Genomic DNA, 17,344 nt, shown 5'->3' on the forward strand with positions numbered 1-17,344 from the left:
GAACCAAGTAGGGAATAATGAGTTACAGTTATTGCTATAAGTAAATATTTGTACATTAAATTAGAAACAACTTCTATATACATGTATATCTTTCTGCTAGATCGAATATTGAACGTTAGTAGTTAAAAAATAGCTAGAACCAAAATTAACATGGAAAAGAACGGTTGCCATTTACACGAAAATTTGGTCATACTAATGAAAAGAAACATAAAATTATAAATTTATGTATGTTGAGGAAACTTCAACAGGTATTTATACCTTTCCTTTTGAATATTTCAAAGCGAGGGCAAGTATGTGAGAGAGACGCGTATATAACGTGTACTTAAATTTCATGTTTTGTGTAATAGGCGTATAGACCAATTAATAATCGCGTACGTCGTGCACTATCGACCGATTTTAGTTTTGATGGCATAAAGAGGATTTTTCTTTAATTTTGAAATTAATCCAATTCCTGGCTCAGAATTATCTAATTCGTCTTACGTTGAATAAAAGTATAAGAGAACACATTTGTCAGGATGTATCGTGGAATCAATCATACAACCCAAACATATCAGAATTTGCCATCTCCTCAAGTTGGAATAAATTGTAAGAATTGCAATAAAATAAAATGCTTAGATGATTATGGATATTGCAGTTCTTGTTCTAACATGCTGGGCATTGATTCAATTTTTAATACTGTTCCTATTCCATTAGCTCATTCATTAAACAATAATAATATCAATCTTAGTTCACAACAAATTCTTTCAAATGACCTAAAACGTTCATTTACACAATTGGAAAATCAAAATTCGACCAATACAAAGAAATCTAAAAAGAGAAGTAAGATTCCTAACAATTATCGTGAAGTACTCGATGAGTTTTACCGATCAAAGGGAATAATGAATTTTGAAGATTATGAAAGAATAACTATATCAACTATACCAGGACCCAAACAAGGATCATTCAAAAACCACTTGCATATTAATAACGTAAAATATCCTACGTTAAATACAACCCAAGGTTTGAAAGTAACAGATTCGATTCCACAACATAATAGAAATGCAAAAGTTTTATCCAGGAAGCAAATTCCACAACGACAAGCATCATTAAACACTACTGCTAATTTTGAAAATAGCAACCACTTGCAATCTCATCCTAATCATAATCATAATAATTCGCCTATTCCAGAAACTGAAAAATCTGTAAGTGAGTTTTTGAATCAATTTGATAAAGGTTTGGGATATTTTAAAAAAGGAGAGCACACTCATAATTGGGAAGATGTAATTCATGCAACGAATAGATTGAGATATGAGTTAACAGAAGGTGTCTATTCAAGAGATTGAATGATGATTTAAATGAGTTGTCAAGTCATTTATTCAGTAGTATTGTAAGATGTATAGTAAAATGATTGGAGTTCATCACTTAATATTAAATGTAATTTGTAGTTGAGAGAAATGATTATACAGACAAATCATCATCAATTAAGAAAATAATGGAACAACAATACAGAAGAGTGTCATTTACAGTATCTATGATAAACAAAAATAAATATAACCTAATACATATACATTAAATCATTCTATAAACATGCTAGATCGAATATCGACCATTAATAGTTAGTAAATATTTTTAAGTCCAATTCGATTCCAAAAAATCAAATCCACAGTTGGTACCTTTGACGACTTAAAAACATATATAAGCCGAAAAGAAATCCAAAGTTCAACAAGCATTTGTTTATTTTGCCGACCAAAGAGATATCAACCAATCCCATAATTCATAAATGCTATGGGGCACCCTGACCCAATTGCATACGTTCCATATTGACAACCCTAATGTCCAAATATAACAAAATAACTAAAAGGAATTTCAACCTGTATTTATACTTTTTGATTTTATTATTATAATTCCAGTTCTTTTTGCTTTGTATGTTTCATAATGTAACAATAATGTTGAATGTAACATTCATTTTTATTAAAGTTACAATGCAACAACTGGTTACCCGAGGATACTACTATTACTACTACCACTACTATTACTACTACAATGATGACAATATGTTACGGTTAATTACCATGCTGTGTATCTATAATGATAAGACCATGCCATGGAAGTACTATAAGTATACAAATCTACGTGTTTAAAACAAATCACCCTCAGAAACTAAACTCTCATTCAAAAATATTATTATTAATTGATCAATGACCACATTTACATAGTTCTAGTTGTGCCATCAGACATATCATTTAATTAATTCCACTAACTATATGTCTGTAAATCACGTGAACAAAATCACAAGTCGTGTACTTATGTACAATAATAAGACGTGTATTTGATTCCAAAAAAAAAGAATAATCTCCATCAAGTAAATTTATCAGAGATGATCATCATCATATTCATCATCGATCAAAATAGGATAAATTTTAGTATTCGTTAACGAGAATGGGGAGAAAACTAAAGGGGAAATCAATTCAATCTAAAGGTTTAAAAGGAGCATTAATACGACATCAAACAAAAGAACAAACCCAAGCTAAATTACTTAAAAATGCAGAAATTTCAAATGAAAATAAATTAAATAAGATTAAATCAATGAAAACTTCTAAAAAATCTAAACAAAATAATAAATTACATGGAAATAAAGGAATATCTAAAGGATTAATGCCATTTTTAAATGAAGATAAAGTATTATTAATTGGAGAAGGGGATTTTACATTTGCTAAATCATTAATATTACAAAATTATTTAATACCTGAAAATTTAATAGCTACAAGTTTTGATTCATATGAAGAATTAATTTTAAAATATCCAAATGTTGATGAAGTTTTAAAAGAATTAAAAGAATTTGGAGTTAAAATTATTCATCAAGTAGATGCTACTAATTTACCATTAACATTAAAATTAATTCAAAATTCAAAACAAAAAAAAAGCAAATAAAAAATTGAAATTATTTGATGAAGATACAAATAGAAATAGTAATGATGGATTGAATTATATAATGTTTAATTTCCCACATACTGGGAAAGGAATTAAAGATCAAGATAGAAATATTCGAGATCATCAAAAGTTAATTTTGGAGTATTTTAAAAATTGTAAACAAGTATTTGAATTAATTAATCTGAATAATGATTTACAAGGATATAATACCATTCAAGGAAAGATTATAATTTCATTATTTGAAGGTGAACCTTATCATTCATGGGGTATTAAAATATTAGAGAAAAGTCAAGGTTATAAAGTTGAAAAGATCAGGTAGATTTGATTGGAGTATGTTTCCTGAATATCATCATAGAAGAACAAATAGTACTAAAGATACAACTAAACCTGCCTCTGAAAGAGATGCAAGAATTTATATATTTGAAGAATGGATCAATAATAATAAAGATGATGAGGATAAGGATGAGGAGTAGTAAGACGTGGGGCAAAGGTAAATCAGCTTAGTAGGAATATAAACCTAAGCTGGAAAGACTCTTATACAATTATCTATAGAAAATATTTCTTTAGTTAAAGGATCTTTAATTTGATTCAATCTTAATAAAGTATTCTTCTCCAGTAAATATTTATCATTTGGTGATAGTAATTTATCAAATGGATAAATATTCCCATTAGGTAATTTGAAAGGATTATTAAATATACTTGTAATTAATTGAGCATATGGTAGATTCTGACTTAATTTAAACAATTCTGGTGAACAAACAGGACAATTGTTGATCTTGTTTAAAAGTTGATAATAATAATTTGGACCTCGATATTTCTTATCTGATAATACAATATTTTCTTCATCAGATAAGTCTTGTAGTTTATCCGTATCCATATTATCTGAAGATAATGTATTTAAATCTTTGAAAATGGTATTTTCAGAATTATGATAACATGACTTAGTTTTCAAACTTGATAAACCAGCAGAAAGATAAATATAAATTGGATAATTTTTAGTGATACCATATAATTTGGTGAAATTTTCAATAAAACATTGGGATAAACTTTCCCATCTTTCATTTGATAATAATTTTTGATATTCTTTAAATTGTATTGAATTAATCATTAATTTATTTGAAAATGTCAATTGATTGGAATTTTGTAAGTCTTCTTCTTGTTGTTGTTCCATTGATCTAAATACCAATAATCCACCTAAACTTTTAAGTCTTTCTAAATTAATTAAATGATTTAAATTATCTTTTTCATCAGGATAATTTTCTTTATTTCCATAACTTGATAAATGTTCTCTTGAATAATTTATAGCTTCATTAATATCACCATTTTCAATTAATGTTAAAAATTTACAATAATTGATTTCAAATTCTAAATTTGAATTGATTTTTTTAAGAGCGTTTCTATTTTCATTAAACCATGAAATTATCAATGTTAAATCATGATTTTGAATTATTGAAACAAATACTTTATTGAAATTTTCAAATAAATCATAATCAATCAATTTCATTAATTTCCCATTATTACTTTCTGATAAACTCTTCAATAATAATAATCCAACATTTTCTTCATTTCTGGTATTTGATTTAATTAAATAATCAATAATTAATAAATTAGTTTCATCTCTATACCAATTGATCAAATTCGGATTATGTAAATCCAACACCTTATCTCCTTCATCAGTGCTCTCACTATTACCATTACTCTTATCATCATCATTACTACTACTATTATTATTATCGTTATTCTTATCCTTATCCTTGTTTGTTTTAACATCCAGATGTATAACAAACTTCTCCAATTCTTGTAAATTCTCTAATCTAGCAATTAATCGAGATCTAAATTCTTCATCTTTTTTAATTGAATTGATCAATTTTTTATTAAAAATTTCGAAATTTTTAATTAATTTTTGAATTAATTCCAATTTTGATTCATTTGATAAATTCTTAATCTTTTTAATCTTATTTATATCTTCAGTCAATTGCTTCTTTTGTTTTTCAATTAGTTTTTGTATTGATTTGAAATTCTTCTTGATTAGTTCAACAGGGATTTTAAATTGTGTCTGATGTGTTTGAATATGAAAATTTAACGTTGGTTCCGTCATCCTTATAGGGTTAGTTGTTGTTGTTGTGGTGGTGGTGGTAGTTCTGATGTGTGGTGATTCTGATTGTGATTTTGATTTTGATTTTTGACCCACAATTTTTTTCCTCTTGATTAAAATTTTTGTGTGCAATGTCGTATCCCCTTAAAATTGAACTAATGTCGTTCTGATAGAATGTCGCAACATGGTAGTTACGTCATATTATTAATTAACAACCAAATGATAAATGATGATGATAAGGATAAGCAATTAAAGTGAATGATCTAATGGTAACTCGGTAAAGTCATCCCTTTGGTTTAATGGTGGTAATTGAGACTCGTGATCAAGTTCACGTTTCCAATCATTTAATAATTGATTAACCATAATATCAACCGGTTTAATTAATTCTAAAGTTTCATTTCTTAATTCAATATATTCAATCTCTTTAGTATCCAATATTCTTCCATTCTTATAATGTTTCTTTTCATCATTCAGTTTAAGTTCTAATAATTTTAAATGATAAATATCATCATTTAATTTCAATTGTTCTTTCAATCTATCCCAAGATTGTTTTAATAATAATTCTGGATTATTATTACTCTTAGAAGAAGTAGTTATTGATGAAGATTTAAATGTTTCTAATTCTTCAAGAAATGAATTAAGATCTAATAATTGAGATTTCTTATATTCTTCGTAAATTTTTTGACTCGATAACGTGACTGGAGGTGTAATTGAACGATGATGATGATTATATTGAGGAATTGATGTTACTTTAGTTGTTTTTTGTTTAACAACATGGATCTTTTTAATCCTTATTGATCTTCCTTTACCCATGACACTGATTATAAATTGATCTACAAATAGGATTAAGAATAATAATCTAAAATCTGTTTATTGAATTTTTTTATTTTTTTTTTTTTTTTGGATATTTGACTGCAAAAACAAAACAATCCTACTAACTTTAATTGATATGCCACTACCAATCATCATTCAACGGGTAACGAAGTATCTTTAATGGTTAATTTTTTATCTTTGAGTGAATAATATAATTCAGATAATTTTTCCAATCCATCATCAATTTCATTAACAAATTCCCCATCAATTTCTAAAGGATTATATCTATTTTTAGGAGCAAAATTCACCAATTTATCAACAAATTTCTCTTTTGCTTCATGATGATTATAATAATGGAAAATAATTGAATCACCTTTGGATTCAACATTTGAAGTTTCCCAATCTTGTTGTTCTTTTAAACTTGGTAATTGTTTATAACCTGACCAAACACCAGCTAAAGCAATTGAACTTGCTTCAATAGTATGAAAATTCAAATGTGATACTGCTATACCAACAGTACCTAAAGTTGGATCATTTTGATAAAATGTATCATAATATAATCCTTTAACTCTTGATAAATTTCCAGGATTAACTAATTTTAAATAATCTGAAGCAAATGGATAATGATAATGATACCCAGTTGTAATTAAAATTTTATCATATTTACCAATACTACCATCTTTAAAATGAACATTACCAGTTTTAGGATCAATTTTATCAATTGTTTCTTTTTGTATAATTTCAGGAACTTTTAAAGCATCGTTAATAAATTCAAAAGCAATTGATTTACCACGTTTTGAATTTGTAATTGATTTAGCAACAGGTATAATATATTGAATTAAATTTGCTGCTGATATTGAACCACCAATAATTAATACATTTTTATTTTCAAATTCTTCAATTGATTTAAAAGATTTAGCATGAATTAAAACATTGGGGAAATTTTCATTAAATTTTGATAATCCTTTAATTTTTGGAATATATGGAATTGTATAATGACCATTTGCAATAACAATAGCATCAAATTCTTCCTTGTACCATTCATTTTTATTAGTATTTGGGTTTTTATACCTTGCTGTTATTATCCATTTACCTTGTTGATTTTTATAAATATTTTCAATTGTTGTATTTGTTCTAATATATTGATTTAATTCTTGTTGATTTATAAAATCAATAAATCTTTGTTCTAATTCTTGATGATATAAAAATGGATAAATAATTCTTGATTTATCTTGATATTGTTGTTCATTGGGTAAATAACTAAATCTTGTAAATCTTGCAGGAATATTTGTGAATAAAAATGGATAAATTCCATTTCTTTTCCATTCCAATTCATCTTGTAATTTATTCTTTTCAGTAATGATTGGATTTTCTTTACTTGATTCTTGAATCCCATCAGGTATTTCATTTTTAGGTCTAATTATAAAAGGATCGTTATAATTTTCAGTATTTAAAATATCTTGAGGTGGGATTTCAAAATCATATTCTTTTTTATTATTAGATTTAGTCCAAACTCCGCCAGGTTGATCTTTTTGTTCAAATACAACTATTTTAGAAAATGCTGGATTAATTGGTCTTTTATCAGTACCAATTGTAGATTCACCATCTTTTGAAGTATTCAAAAATTCATAAAGTGAAGCTAATCCCCCTGGACCACCACCAATTATACCAATCGAGTTAATATTCAATGAAACCATTGTGTTATTGATGACCAAGAGAACATCTAATTCTCTGAAATGGATGACTATTGAAGGGAGTATTTATAAGAAAACTGGGAAGATCAATTGTGGCTCTCACATTTTAAATTAATTAACGGTTAGTATTAATCTTTTTTTAAAATTACATGATTTTACTTTCTTTTGACACATAATCTAATTCTTGAATCATAAACTTTAACTATTGTGTGTTTATGTAAATGGTTATTAATGATTATCACCGTACATTAAAAAACTGTGGCGCCTATTCAAATTTTTTTTTTTGGAATCTTTCCACGGGTCCCCAATTTCAAATGTGGCTGCGAAATGAGAAATCATTGATTGATAATTTATCGATGCCACTGTTGGTTTCTACAATAAACCCCATCGGAATCGGCTCATAGCCCCATCTGGGGGGAGTATATTCTTCAACCAATGAAGAATTACAGATTCTACAATTAATTAAATAAACAAATTTTAAAACCAAACAATGTCTATAAATTATATTTCTTAATATACAATAATAATAATAATAATAATGATGATGAAAGAAAATAGTAGAAGCAAATAAAAACTAACTAAAACAAAAACACAATAACTCTTTTTAAATCCTTTTAACAACCAATTAACTTATGTTTTGGGAAAGTATAACCACCTTTCTTCAAAAGTAGTCAAGTTAACATTATAATAAATATCTTTATGACTTTCAATATAATCATAAGTTGGATAATCATCAGGATCACAACCTACATTAATTGCATCTTGAGGTTGATAAACTCTAACATAATCAACTCTCATGGTAACTGGGAAAAATAAACTATTCCAATCAATATAAGCCCAATTATTGGAAATACCCAAATTTAAAATTAAACTCATTGGTTCTTTTGAAAGTGGTCTTGCACCAATATTACCATTAGCATGTAATGCTTTTGAATAGACAGTTAATGTTGGATCTTGACCTACAAACCAACGTAAATAACCAGTTTCATCATCATTCAAATATTCATATCCATAAGTTTGGAAATTATGGGCATGATCTCCAAATTCATACCATGTAACATTTAATGTAGTTGTTGCTGATAATGCTTGTTGGAATGGTCCACCAGTATATGTGTTCATAGTTGTAACTGAACTATTATAAATTTCAACATAATCATAATCTGGATAATACCAAATATCCATTGGTGCCAATTGTAATGATTGAGAAGCAACACCATTATTTTCTAATCTTCCTGTAGAATCAGTCATAACTTCACCTTCAATAACATCAATTTCAGGAGCACCTCTACCAACACCAGGATTTGGATGATCTTCACCAGGACATGTACATTTATTTAATCTTTGACCTGGTAAATATGAAATACCATCTGGAGAACTTTGATTTGGTGTAATACCAGCATCACATGAATCATAAGAATATGGCCAAACACCATCTGTTGAAGCTAAATATCCTGGTCTACCCAAATTACCCATTGACCATAAACCAGGCCATAACCCAGTAACATTACCATAATTTGGTAATCTAGCCAGAATTTCTAAATGTCCTTGAGTGAAACACATTTGATTCCATGATTGAACCATACCTGATCTATAAAATAAATTATGATTTTTAAAAGCATCCATACGTAAATTCAAAGTACCATTTGCAGTTGAAGAAGCATCTGGATCATACCATTCTAAATCTTTAGTAGCATCATAATGAATATCAGGAGCAGTGAAAAATTGATCATCACCTTCATAAAAAGTTCTTCCTTCAACATCAAATTCATCAGAAAATACCAATACCCATTTATCACCATCCTTAGAAGTTTTATAAAGGGCATCTTCAGGAGTATCTGGATCAACTAAACTTTGTCTAATTGCACTCAACATTGGATAAGTATAATCAGTTAAAATTTCATAATGTTCAGGACGATAAGGACTAGTAGCACCAGAATAAGTTAAAGCAGGAAGAACAATGAAAACAGCCAATGCACCAAGTAATAAAACAATAAGACCAATTAAACCACCCAATGATCTTTTATCCATATTTTTCAAATCATACATAAATCTATTTTTATCATATTCTGCATCAACTACTGGATCAGGGTTATGTAAATAATCATCGGATTCTTTTTCATCAATGCTTAATGGGAATGAACTGGCAGGATATCCACCAAAAGGACTAAAATCAGTAGCATAAGGACTATTTGATCTATCAGAAAGGGTTGATTCGTTATTAACGCTACTATGAGTTGAATCTCGAGATCCACTACCTATTGGACGAGGAGTTTGTGAATTGGAATGAAGATTATTATAAGAAAGTAAAGAAGTTGTAGAAACAACTCTTGAACCGGCTAATGAAGGATATCTATCAAATTCAGTAGCTGATTTTGGATTTAATTTGTTTTCAGAAGTTGAAGAAGATGAAACATCACGACTAGTTGTTGTGAAATGAGCACTTGATAATAATTTTGAATCATTTTCAGAATTTGATAAATCTTGATTTAAATATTGTGAACTTCCTCCATTTGAATAATATCCACTATAAGCTTGGAATGGTTTACCATATTCAGATTCTTGGAAATGTTGTTGAGTTGAAGGAGATGGAGATGAAGAAGATGAAGGATCTTGTGGATGTTGCTGTTCTTGTTGTTCTTGTTGTTGTTGTTGAGATGAAGAAGAAACAGAACCAGAAGAATCTGGATCATTTATATCATCAGCAAATGGATTTCTTGGATTGAAAGCTGAATTTAAATCATCATCTTGATCTTCAATTTGATTCACTCGATTATATTGAGGATTATTTGAAGTTAAATCTCTTGACGAAGATGCCATTATGAATATATTATTATTATTATTGTTATTGTTATGTTATGTTATTATTTTTGCAATACGATAGATCTCTTGGTAATTATTTCTTTTGCAACTTACGGGCGATGTAATATGAAAATCAAACGTTGCTATTATTTATTCTTTTTCTTGAATATAGTTTAGATTATCAAAAAATAGACTAAAGGGAATTGTTTGTTTGTTTGTTTTTTTCTTGATATTGTTAAAGAAAGAAAGAATGATGACGAATGATCTTCTTGGTAGACGATATTATTATTCTTGACGAAACTATCTCTTGGTATAATACAACCAGAATGAGTAAGAATTGCTGTCGTCGTTATAACTATTAGTGGAAAAACTTTTTCTTTCAACAAGGAAAAACTCAAGAAATCAAGAAATCTAGAAATCAAGAATTTTTTGTTAAGGAAAAATTTTTTTTTCTTTTTTCTTTTGGTTCCTGAAACGAAAAAGAAATTAAATTATAATCAAGGGGGGCAGTGAAATATCAATCAGTAATAAACGAATGGAAATAGTAGTGTTTAAACTATTAGTAGTTGTTGATGTTGTTGTTGATAATAATGAGTAGTTGTTGAAGAAAATAAAAGAAAGAGTTTTGAAATAAAAAATAAAGAAAAAAAAAAATTTCCCATGAGTGTAGAAAACATGAAATTGTATGTTTATGGCTTATGCCCACACACACACACACACACACAAGAACACAACACAAGCAACGCAAGGTAGTGTAACAAAATCAAAAAAAATTGAATTTCTTGTTGTGGCACAAAGACACCCACCATAGAAACAAATCGATACGACATTCCAAAAATAGAAAAAAATCAACAAAAACAAGTAACAGCACGCGACATTTCATGCACGACATTATTCCACACACGTAAAGAAAAAAAAAGAAATTTTCATTTTTTTTAATGCAGTGTGTTAGTGGTGGTGGTGGTAGTAAGTTGGCGTGGTCGCCGTAAATGTAGGCAGACAGTACTACCACTTACAACCATTTACGGCCACCCTTCCTCTCTCCTCTCTCCTCTTTCCTCCCTCCCCCGATGGTCACGGACCGATGGTACTATCTTTCTGATTTTATTAAGTTTTAAACTTTACTTTGCCTCTTTTTAGTGTTTGTTTTATTATTTTAATTTTATTCAATAGTATCTGCACTGATTAAGGCTTGTTCTTCTTCTTCTTTTTCTTCTTCTTATTGTTAGATATGAGATTTCTATTTCCACACACTTCCAATTTAACCGACGGTGTAAAGAATTTGTTTTGGCTTATAAAAAATTTAGATCAAACTCGTGATTTGTCCTATTAAAACAACAGGGGGGTGGGAGCTCAAAGATCTCATACAATTTCATCTTACTATACAACACCAACATTATCAACATCAACGACAGCTCTCTTATGTAGTAATTTTGTTGCGATGTTCTACTATATAAGTACAAAAAAATGAACTCAATTACTTAATAGAGTTAAATTATTACATGTGCTTAATGTAAGAAAAACAATTTTTCAGATTCATTTATTAGCTTAACTAGAAAATGATTGGCGTAATAATAATATTTGAAGCAATGTAGAGCCTTGTATTGGTTCTATAAAAAAAAAGATCCAGAAGAAGGCGCCTTGTGTCTTTAGTGGGTTTTGTATTTGTATTTGTATTGGTATCACAAACACGTGAAACAAATTGTATTTGATTTGTTTATCTCTTACTACACACGCAAAAAAAAAAGGGGGCGGGCGGGCACTGGACGAAGGAGAAGAGATTACTACGACATGTACGTAAGTTGAACAAAATCAACAACTTTGCAGGAACACAATGTGGGTTAGTTGGTTGGTTAGTAGTAAGAAAGGAGTAGGAATGGATATTTTGTGTATCATTTAGATTAACTCTAGCCCTGATGGTCTTACTGACACATTCTCTTGTAGGAGAATGTATCAAGCTGGGATTTCTTTTCATTCAAGACGTGTTTGCATGTATATTACTCGTATAAGCGGTTATTCTTCTTCTTCTTCAAGTTCTTTAAACAAATCAAGAAAAATAAACCTCAATAACTTTTACTAATCACAGTATGGACGAGCCTTTTTATATGTATTGAACGATGTACACACACACACACACACAAATGAGGCTATGTTTATATTGTTCTTAACTTGTTGTGCTTAATAATACTGTTTAAAAATAGTAACACTCACTCTCTCTCATATATACTCACATGGCTATTTAACATTGAAAAGTGGAGTCTGACATAACTATTGCTTACATAATGCTGTCGAGGAATATTTTTAACATCTGTATATTGGATGCAAAATGATAATTAAGCTTGATTAGTGAAAGATCGCTTAGATGGAACTGTAGACTAAGTGTATCTATAATATTTGGTAGCATTTGTCTAGATATCCATTAATCGATGTTGTAGATAAATATTCTTAGTATTTGATTTGTAATTTGCTTCATTTCCTGAGTAAAAATCTATACAATTTTTGTAGATGTTACACATTGGTTCGTAGTTATGAGGTTTTTTTTCTCCGCACTAAAATATTTCACGTGACTTCTGCAGCACAACTATCATTACCACCATCAACAAGAACAACAACAACTGTATTCTACTCTGCCTACTCTCTTTTCTACCACCATTATCATCACCATTACCATGAGAGCAGTTAGTTATGAAACCTGTTGAGCAGCTAATTCAATACCAAGAGAAATCCTTGACCAATCGTCTTACTTTGCTTTGTTTATTATTTTTAGTTTGAACCCAAGAAAAAAAATGTAAACAAGAAAAAAAAATAAAAGTTGCGAAATAAAAATAAAAAAAAAAAAAAAAATTTCATCATCATAATCAACAACAAGGACAAGAACAACAAGAAGGTTATTTGTTGAAAAGAAACTGTAACTGTAACTTGTGGTAAGATTATGTAACTTTATATTTATTTTTATATATATTATTAACCATTTTTCTTCCCTTTCTTTTTTCGTTTTCTTTTTCTTATATTCGTGTTGTTCTTCTTTTTCTACTTTTCTACTTAACTCGTGTTTATTCATTTATTTATTCATTCTTTATATCACCAATCTACCATTATTAAACCCATTTAACCATGGCAAGAGATCTAACTTACAATGCTCCCAAAATAAGATTTGTTGATTCTGAAGGTCATGAAGAAAATTTTCAATTTTCAAATAATAATTCAACAACGGATTTAAACAGTCAATCTTCAACTGTAAACAACAACAACAACAATCAAATACAAAATCCATTTTCTGATCAATCGAATACAAATAGTTCAGATTCAATACAATTTAATGTTTCAACTCCAACAAATGATAGATTTCCTAATAACCAACAACAACCTATAATAAACTATAGTGAAACAAATTCAATATATTCAGATTCTCCAAATACTACTCAAAGATCACAATTTCAACCTTTATTAAATTCAACTTATAGACAATCTTCTCCAATTCCAGTTCCAATATCAAATGAAAGTAACAACAACCTTAATAATAATAATTCAATAATGACTCAACCTTCTGGATTAGATAGATATCCAAAACATGTTCAACCATCATCGTCAACTTCACAACAAAGTATTTCTTTTCAAAATAGCAATATTACAAAAGATATTAATAGTTCAATAGATAATAATTCAAATTATTCTTCATCACTGTTCACTCAAAATTCAAGTAATGAATTAATGGGAATTTATGATAATTCACAAGATTTTAGTCCTTTTGGTGGATATCCTGCAAGTTCATTTCCTTTAAGTATAGATGAAAAAGAACCTGATGATTATTTACATAATCCTGATCCTATCCAAGATGCAGAATATGATAAAAATCGATTCATTTATGATTTGAAAAATATGGATAAAAGATCAATGGGTGGTTTAATTGGATTTATAATATTATTAATTGGTGCATTGGCTATATTTATTGTATTACCAGTTTTCACATTTGCTCAATATGGTTCAAAAATTACAACTATGAAATATGAAATATTAACTGATTATACTTATCCAATGTTGAGTGCAATTAGACAAAATTTAGTTGATCCAGATACTCCTGAAGATGCATTGACTTGGATTTCAAAAGATGGTGATGAATGGGTATTGGTATTTTCTGATGAATTTAATGCAATTGGTAGAACTTTTTATGAAGGTGATGATCAATTTTTTACAGCTCCTGATTTTCATTATGCTGCTACTCAAGATTTAGAATGGTATGATCCAGATGCTGTAACTACTGAAAATGGTACTTTGAATTTAAGATTAGACGCTTTTAGAAATCATAATTTATTATATCGTTCTGGAATGGTTCAATCATGGAATCAAATGTGTTTCACTCAAGGTAAATTAGAATTTCTGGCAAGATTACCTGGTTATGGTAATATCACAGGATTATGGCCTGGTTTATGGTCAATGGGTAATTTAGGAAGACCAGGATATTTAGCATCAACTGAAGGGGTTTGGCCTTATACTTATGATTCTTGTGATGCTGGTATTACCCCAAATCAAAGTTCTCCCGATGGTATTTCATACTTACCAGGTCAAAGATTAAATAAATGTACATGTCCTGGTGAAGATCATCCAAATCCTGGTGTTGGTAGAGGTGCTCCTGAGATTGATGCATTAGAAGGGGAAATTCATGGAATTATTGGTAGAGTATCACAATCATTACAAATTGCACCATATGATATTTGGTATTATCCAGATTATGATTATATGGAAATTCATAATAGTTCAGTTACTTTGATGAATACATATACTGGTGGACCATTCCAACAAGCAGTTTCAGGAGTTACAATGTTAAATACAACATGGTATCAATTTGGAGATAATGCAAATAATTTTCAAAAATATGGATATGAATATTTAAATGATGATGAAAATGGATATTTACGTTGGTTTGTTGGCGATGATCCTACTTTTACAATGCATGCAAAGGCATTACATCCAAATGGTAATATTGGTTGGAGACAACTTCCAAAAGAACCGATTTCTTTAATTATGAATTTAGGTATTTCAAATAGTTGGGCTTATATTGATTGGCCAAGTTTAATGTTTCCTTCAACAATGAGGATTGATTATGTTAGAGTTTATCAACCTCCTGATGCAATTAATGTTGGTTGTGATCCTGATGATTATCCAACTTATGATTATATTCAAAATCATTTAAATATCTATCATAATATGAATTTGACTACTTTTGAACAAGGTGGTTATACTTTCCCAAAACATAAATTAACCGGATGTTAATTCAATTGATGTTATGTGTGTATGTATTTTAAAAATTGTATATAATTGAATGTATTTTATTTGGATAAATTTCATTTAATCTTGAATTTGATTTTATAGTATTGAATTGACCTTGTGAAATTGTTAAAAAATTTATAATTCCATTATTTACGATTGCTAAGATTATTGAATTTTCACCATTTTTAAATAATTCATCTCTTTTTTTAAAATATTCATTTCTTAATTGTATTGATTTATCTAATTTTAATTGACGTTGAGCATATAATTTAGCTCTAATTTCTTTCTTTGATTCCATTTTTTTATTCTCCTTTTTGGTAGTATTCAATTTTGGAATAACTTTTGGCATTTCATCATCATTAATTGATTGTAATTGTAGATGTAATGATTGTATTTGTGATAATGATAAAAATTTAGTATTTTTAGAAGTATCAGCAACACATAATTGAAAATCAGGTAATGGTGGATTTTTCTTTGAAAAATTAGGCATTGGTTTCCAAACATTAAATGTTATATTCATTGGATTTGTAGGTGGGGTATAATCTATTGGTTTAGTATTCAATTTAATTGATTTAAATATATCAGTATAATTGAAATAATGTTTTGTTTTAAAATGTAATGAATGAAATATAGGATAGGATAATATTCCCCATTCCCTTGGCCATAATGTGAACTGATTCCTTGCACTATCTGATGTTGGAGTATGATTGGGTATTGAAATTTCTTTAGGAGTAAATTCTTGTAATACATAGCCTAATCTTTTCAAATATGCATAAACTTGATATTTAGCTAATGGGATATTTAATAAACAATATAGATATTCCAAATCAAGAGCAATTAATTTCTTTTCAATATCAAATTCTTCTCCCTTATGTTCATCTTTATTTAACCAATTTAAATATTCTTCATTATTCAAATATACAATTAATGAACCTCTTTCAGCTAAATAAATAGTTTCTAAATTATTTAATTTCATTCCATGTAAATCATTTCCAAATTTCATTCCTTTTCCTAAATCTTTAAAATAATTTCCTCTAACATGAGATATAAAACAATATCCTTCTTCTTCTCCTTCCTCAATCCAAACACCGAGTAATTTATGTTTTAAATGATGTCCACGAATATTATTAAGGGCATTAAACATAGTCAGTTGAGATTCTTCAAGAGCTGAAGATTGAATAGTTGTACCATCAGGTTCAAATTCTTTTTCACCTCTTTTTGGTATATTTGATTTATTTAAAAATTTCCAATCTTGAATTTCATCTTCTATATCATAAGTTTTCTCTGTTTGTATTCTATCATCTTCTTCTGATCCATCCATCTTTTTAGTGATACTTTGATAAACTAGTGATGTAATGTAATGAAGATGACTTGATATTTGCAAAAAATTATTTTTTTAGTCGTGTGAAAATGAACCAAACAAAAATTCTCAATGAGTATTTGATTCCAAAACTGAAATATTTTTAAAATCTCTACCAAGATATCTTCTTCCCTCCAAAAGATCAACTACTCGATAATGACAGATACTCCAATAACATATAGAGCCCTAGTATGTTCATCACCATTGATTATATTCTTCAACAACATAATTAACTAACAATGGAATTTTTGTGATTATTATTAGGCAGAATCAATATTGGAAGATTTAATAAATGATATAATTAAACAAACAACATTAAATAATTTAACTAATCCAATACCTGAAGTATCTAAAGAATTTTTAAATCAAGATAAAATTAAATTAAAACAAATTGAAACTTCAAAA

The 17,344-nt window shown here is 28.3% G+C and overlaps 8 protein-coding genes across 8 annotated transcripts; 3 read left to right on the top strand and 5 right to left on the bottom strand. All coding sequences in view use genetic code 12, as the record gives it.

Annotated features, from left to right (window-relative positions):
* Positions 1-515: 515 nt before the first annotated feature.
* On the top strand, positions 516-1,322 carry CTRG_02274 (uncharacterized protein; the record flags this gene model as incomplete). Its single annotated transcript, XM_002547931.1, has 1 exon — positions 516-1,322. One exon carries the CDS (start codon positions 516-518, stop codon positions 1,320-1,322), a length of 807 nt encoding a protein of 268 aa, XP_002547977.1.
* A 1,096-nt stretch (positions 1,323-2,418) lies between these two features.
* CTRG_02275 (25S rRNA (uracil2634-N3)-methyltransferase) lies at positions 2,419-2,910 on the top strand (the record flags this gene model as incomplete). Its single annotated transcript, XM_002547932.1, has 1 exon — positions 2,419-2,910. One exon carries the CDS (start codon positions 2,419-2,421, stop codon positions 2,908-2,910), a length of 492 nt encoding a protein of 163 aa, XP_002547978.1.
* Positions 2,911-3,427: 517 nt separating this feature from the next.
* CTRG_02276 (glucose-induced degradation complex subunit) lies at positions 3,428-5,008 on the bottom strand (the record flags this gene model as incomplete). Its single annotated transcript, XM_002547933.1, has 1 exon — positions 3,428-5,008. One exon carries the CDS (start codon positions 5,006-5,008, stop codon positions 3,428-3,430), a length of 1,581 nt encoding a protein of 526 aa, XP_002547979.1.
* Positions 5,009-5,254: 246 nt separating this feature from the next.
* Positions 5,255-5,818, bottom strand: CTRG_02277 (uncharacterized protein; the record flags this gene model as incomplete). Its single annotated transcript, XM_002547934.1, has 1 exon — positions 5,255-5,818. One exon carries the CDS (start codon positions 5,816-5,818, stop codon positions 5,255-5,257), a length of 564 nt encoding a protein of 187 aa, XP_002547980.1.
* A 152-nt stretch (positions 5,819-5,970) lies between these two features.
* Positions 5,971-7,515, bottom strand: CTRG_02278 (uncharacterized protein; the record flags this gene model as incomplete). The annotated part of the gene is made up of 1 exon (XM_002547935.1): positions 5,971-7,515. The coding sequence occupies one exon, from the start codon at positions 7,513-7,515 to the stop codon at positions 5,971-5,973; it is 1,545 nt and encodes a 514-aa protein (XP_002547981.1).
* Positions 7,516-8,142: 627 nt separating this feature from the next.
* On the bottom strand, positions 8,143-10,329 carry KRE6 (beta-glucan synthesis-associated protein; the record flags this gene model as incomplete). The annotated part of the gene is made up of 1 exon (XM_002547936.1): positions 8,143-10,329. The coding sequence occupies one exon, from the start codon at positions 10,327-10,329 to the stop codon at positions 8,143-8,145; it is 2,187 nt and encodes a 728-aa protein (XP_002547982.1).
* Positions 10,330-13,425: 3,096 nt separating this feature from the next.
* On the top strand, positions 13,426-15,582 carry SKN1 (Skn1p; the record flags this gene model as incomplete). Its single annotated transcript, XM_002547937.1, has 1 exon — positions 13,426-15,582. The coding sequence occupies one exon, from the start codon at positions 13,426-13,428 to the stop codon at positions 15,580-15,582; it is 2,157 nt and encodes a 718-aa protein (XP_002547983.1).
* Positions 15,583-15,610: 28 nt separating this feature from the next.
* CTRG_02281 (tRNA splicing endonuclease subunit) lies at positions 15,611-16,900 on the bottom strand (the record flags this gene model as incomplete). Its single annotated transcript, XM_002547938.1, has 1 exon — positions 15,611-16,900. The coding sequence occupies one exon, from the start codon at positions 16,898-16,900 to the stop codon at positions 15,611-15,613; it is 1,290 nt and encodes a 429-aa protein (XP_002547984.1).
* Between the last annotated feature and the right edge of the window lie 444 nt (positions 16,901-17,344).

The sequence above is a fragment of the Candida tropicalis genome (assembly GCF_000006335.3).
Source record: "Candida tropicalis MYA-3404 genomic scaffold supercont3.3, whole genome shotgun sequence".
Classification (NCBI taxonomy): Eukaryota; Fungi; Ascomycota; class Pichiomycetes; order Serinales; family Debaryomycetaceae; genus Candida; species Candida tropicalis.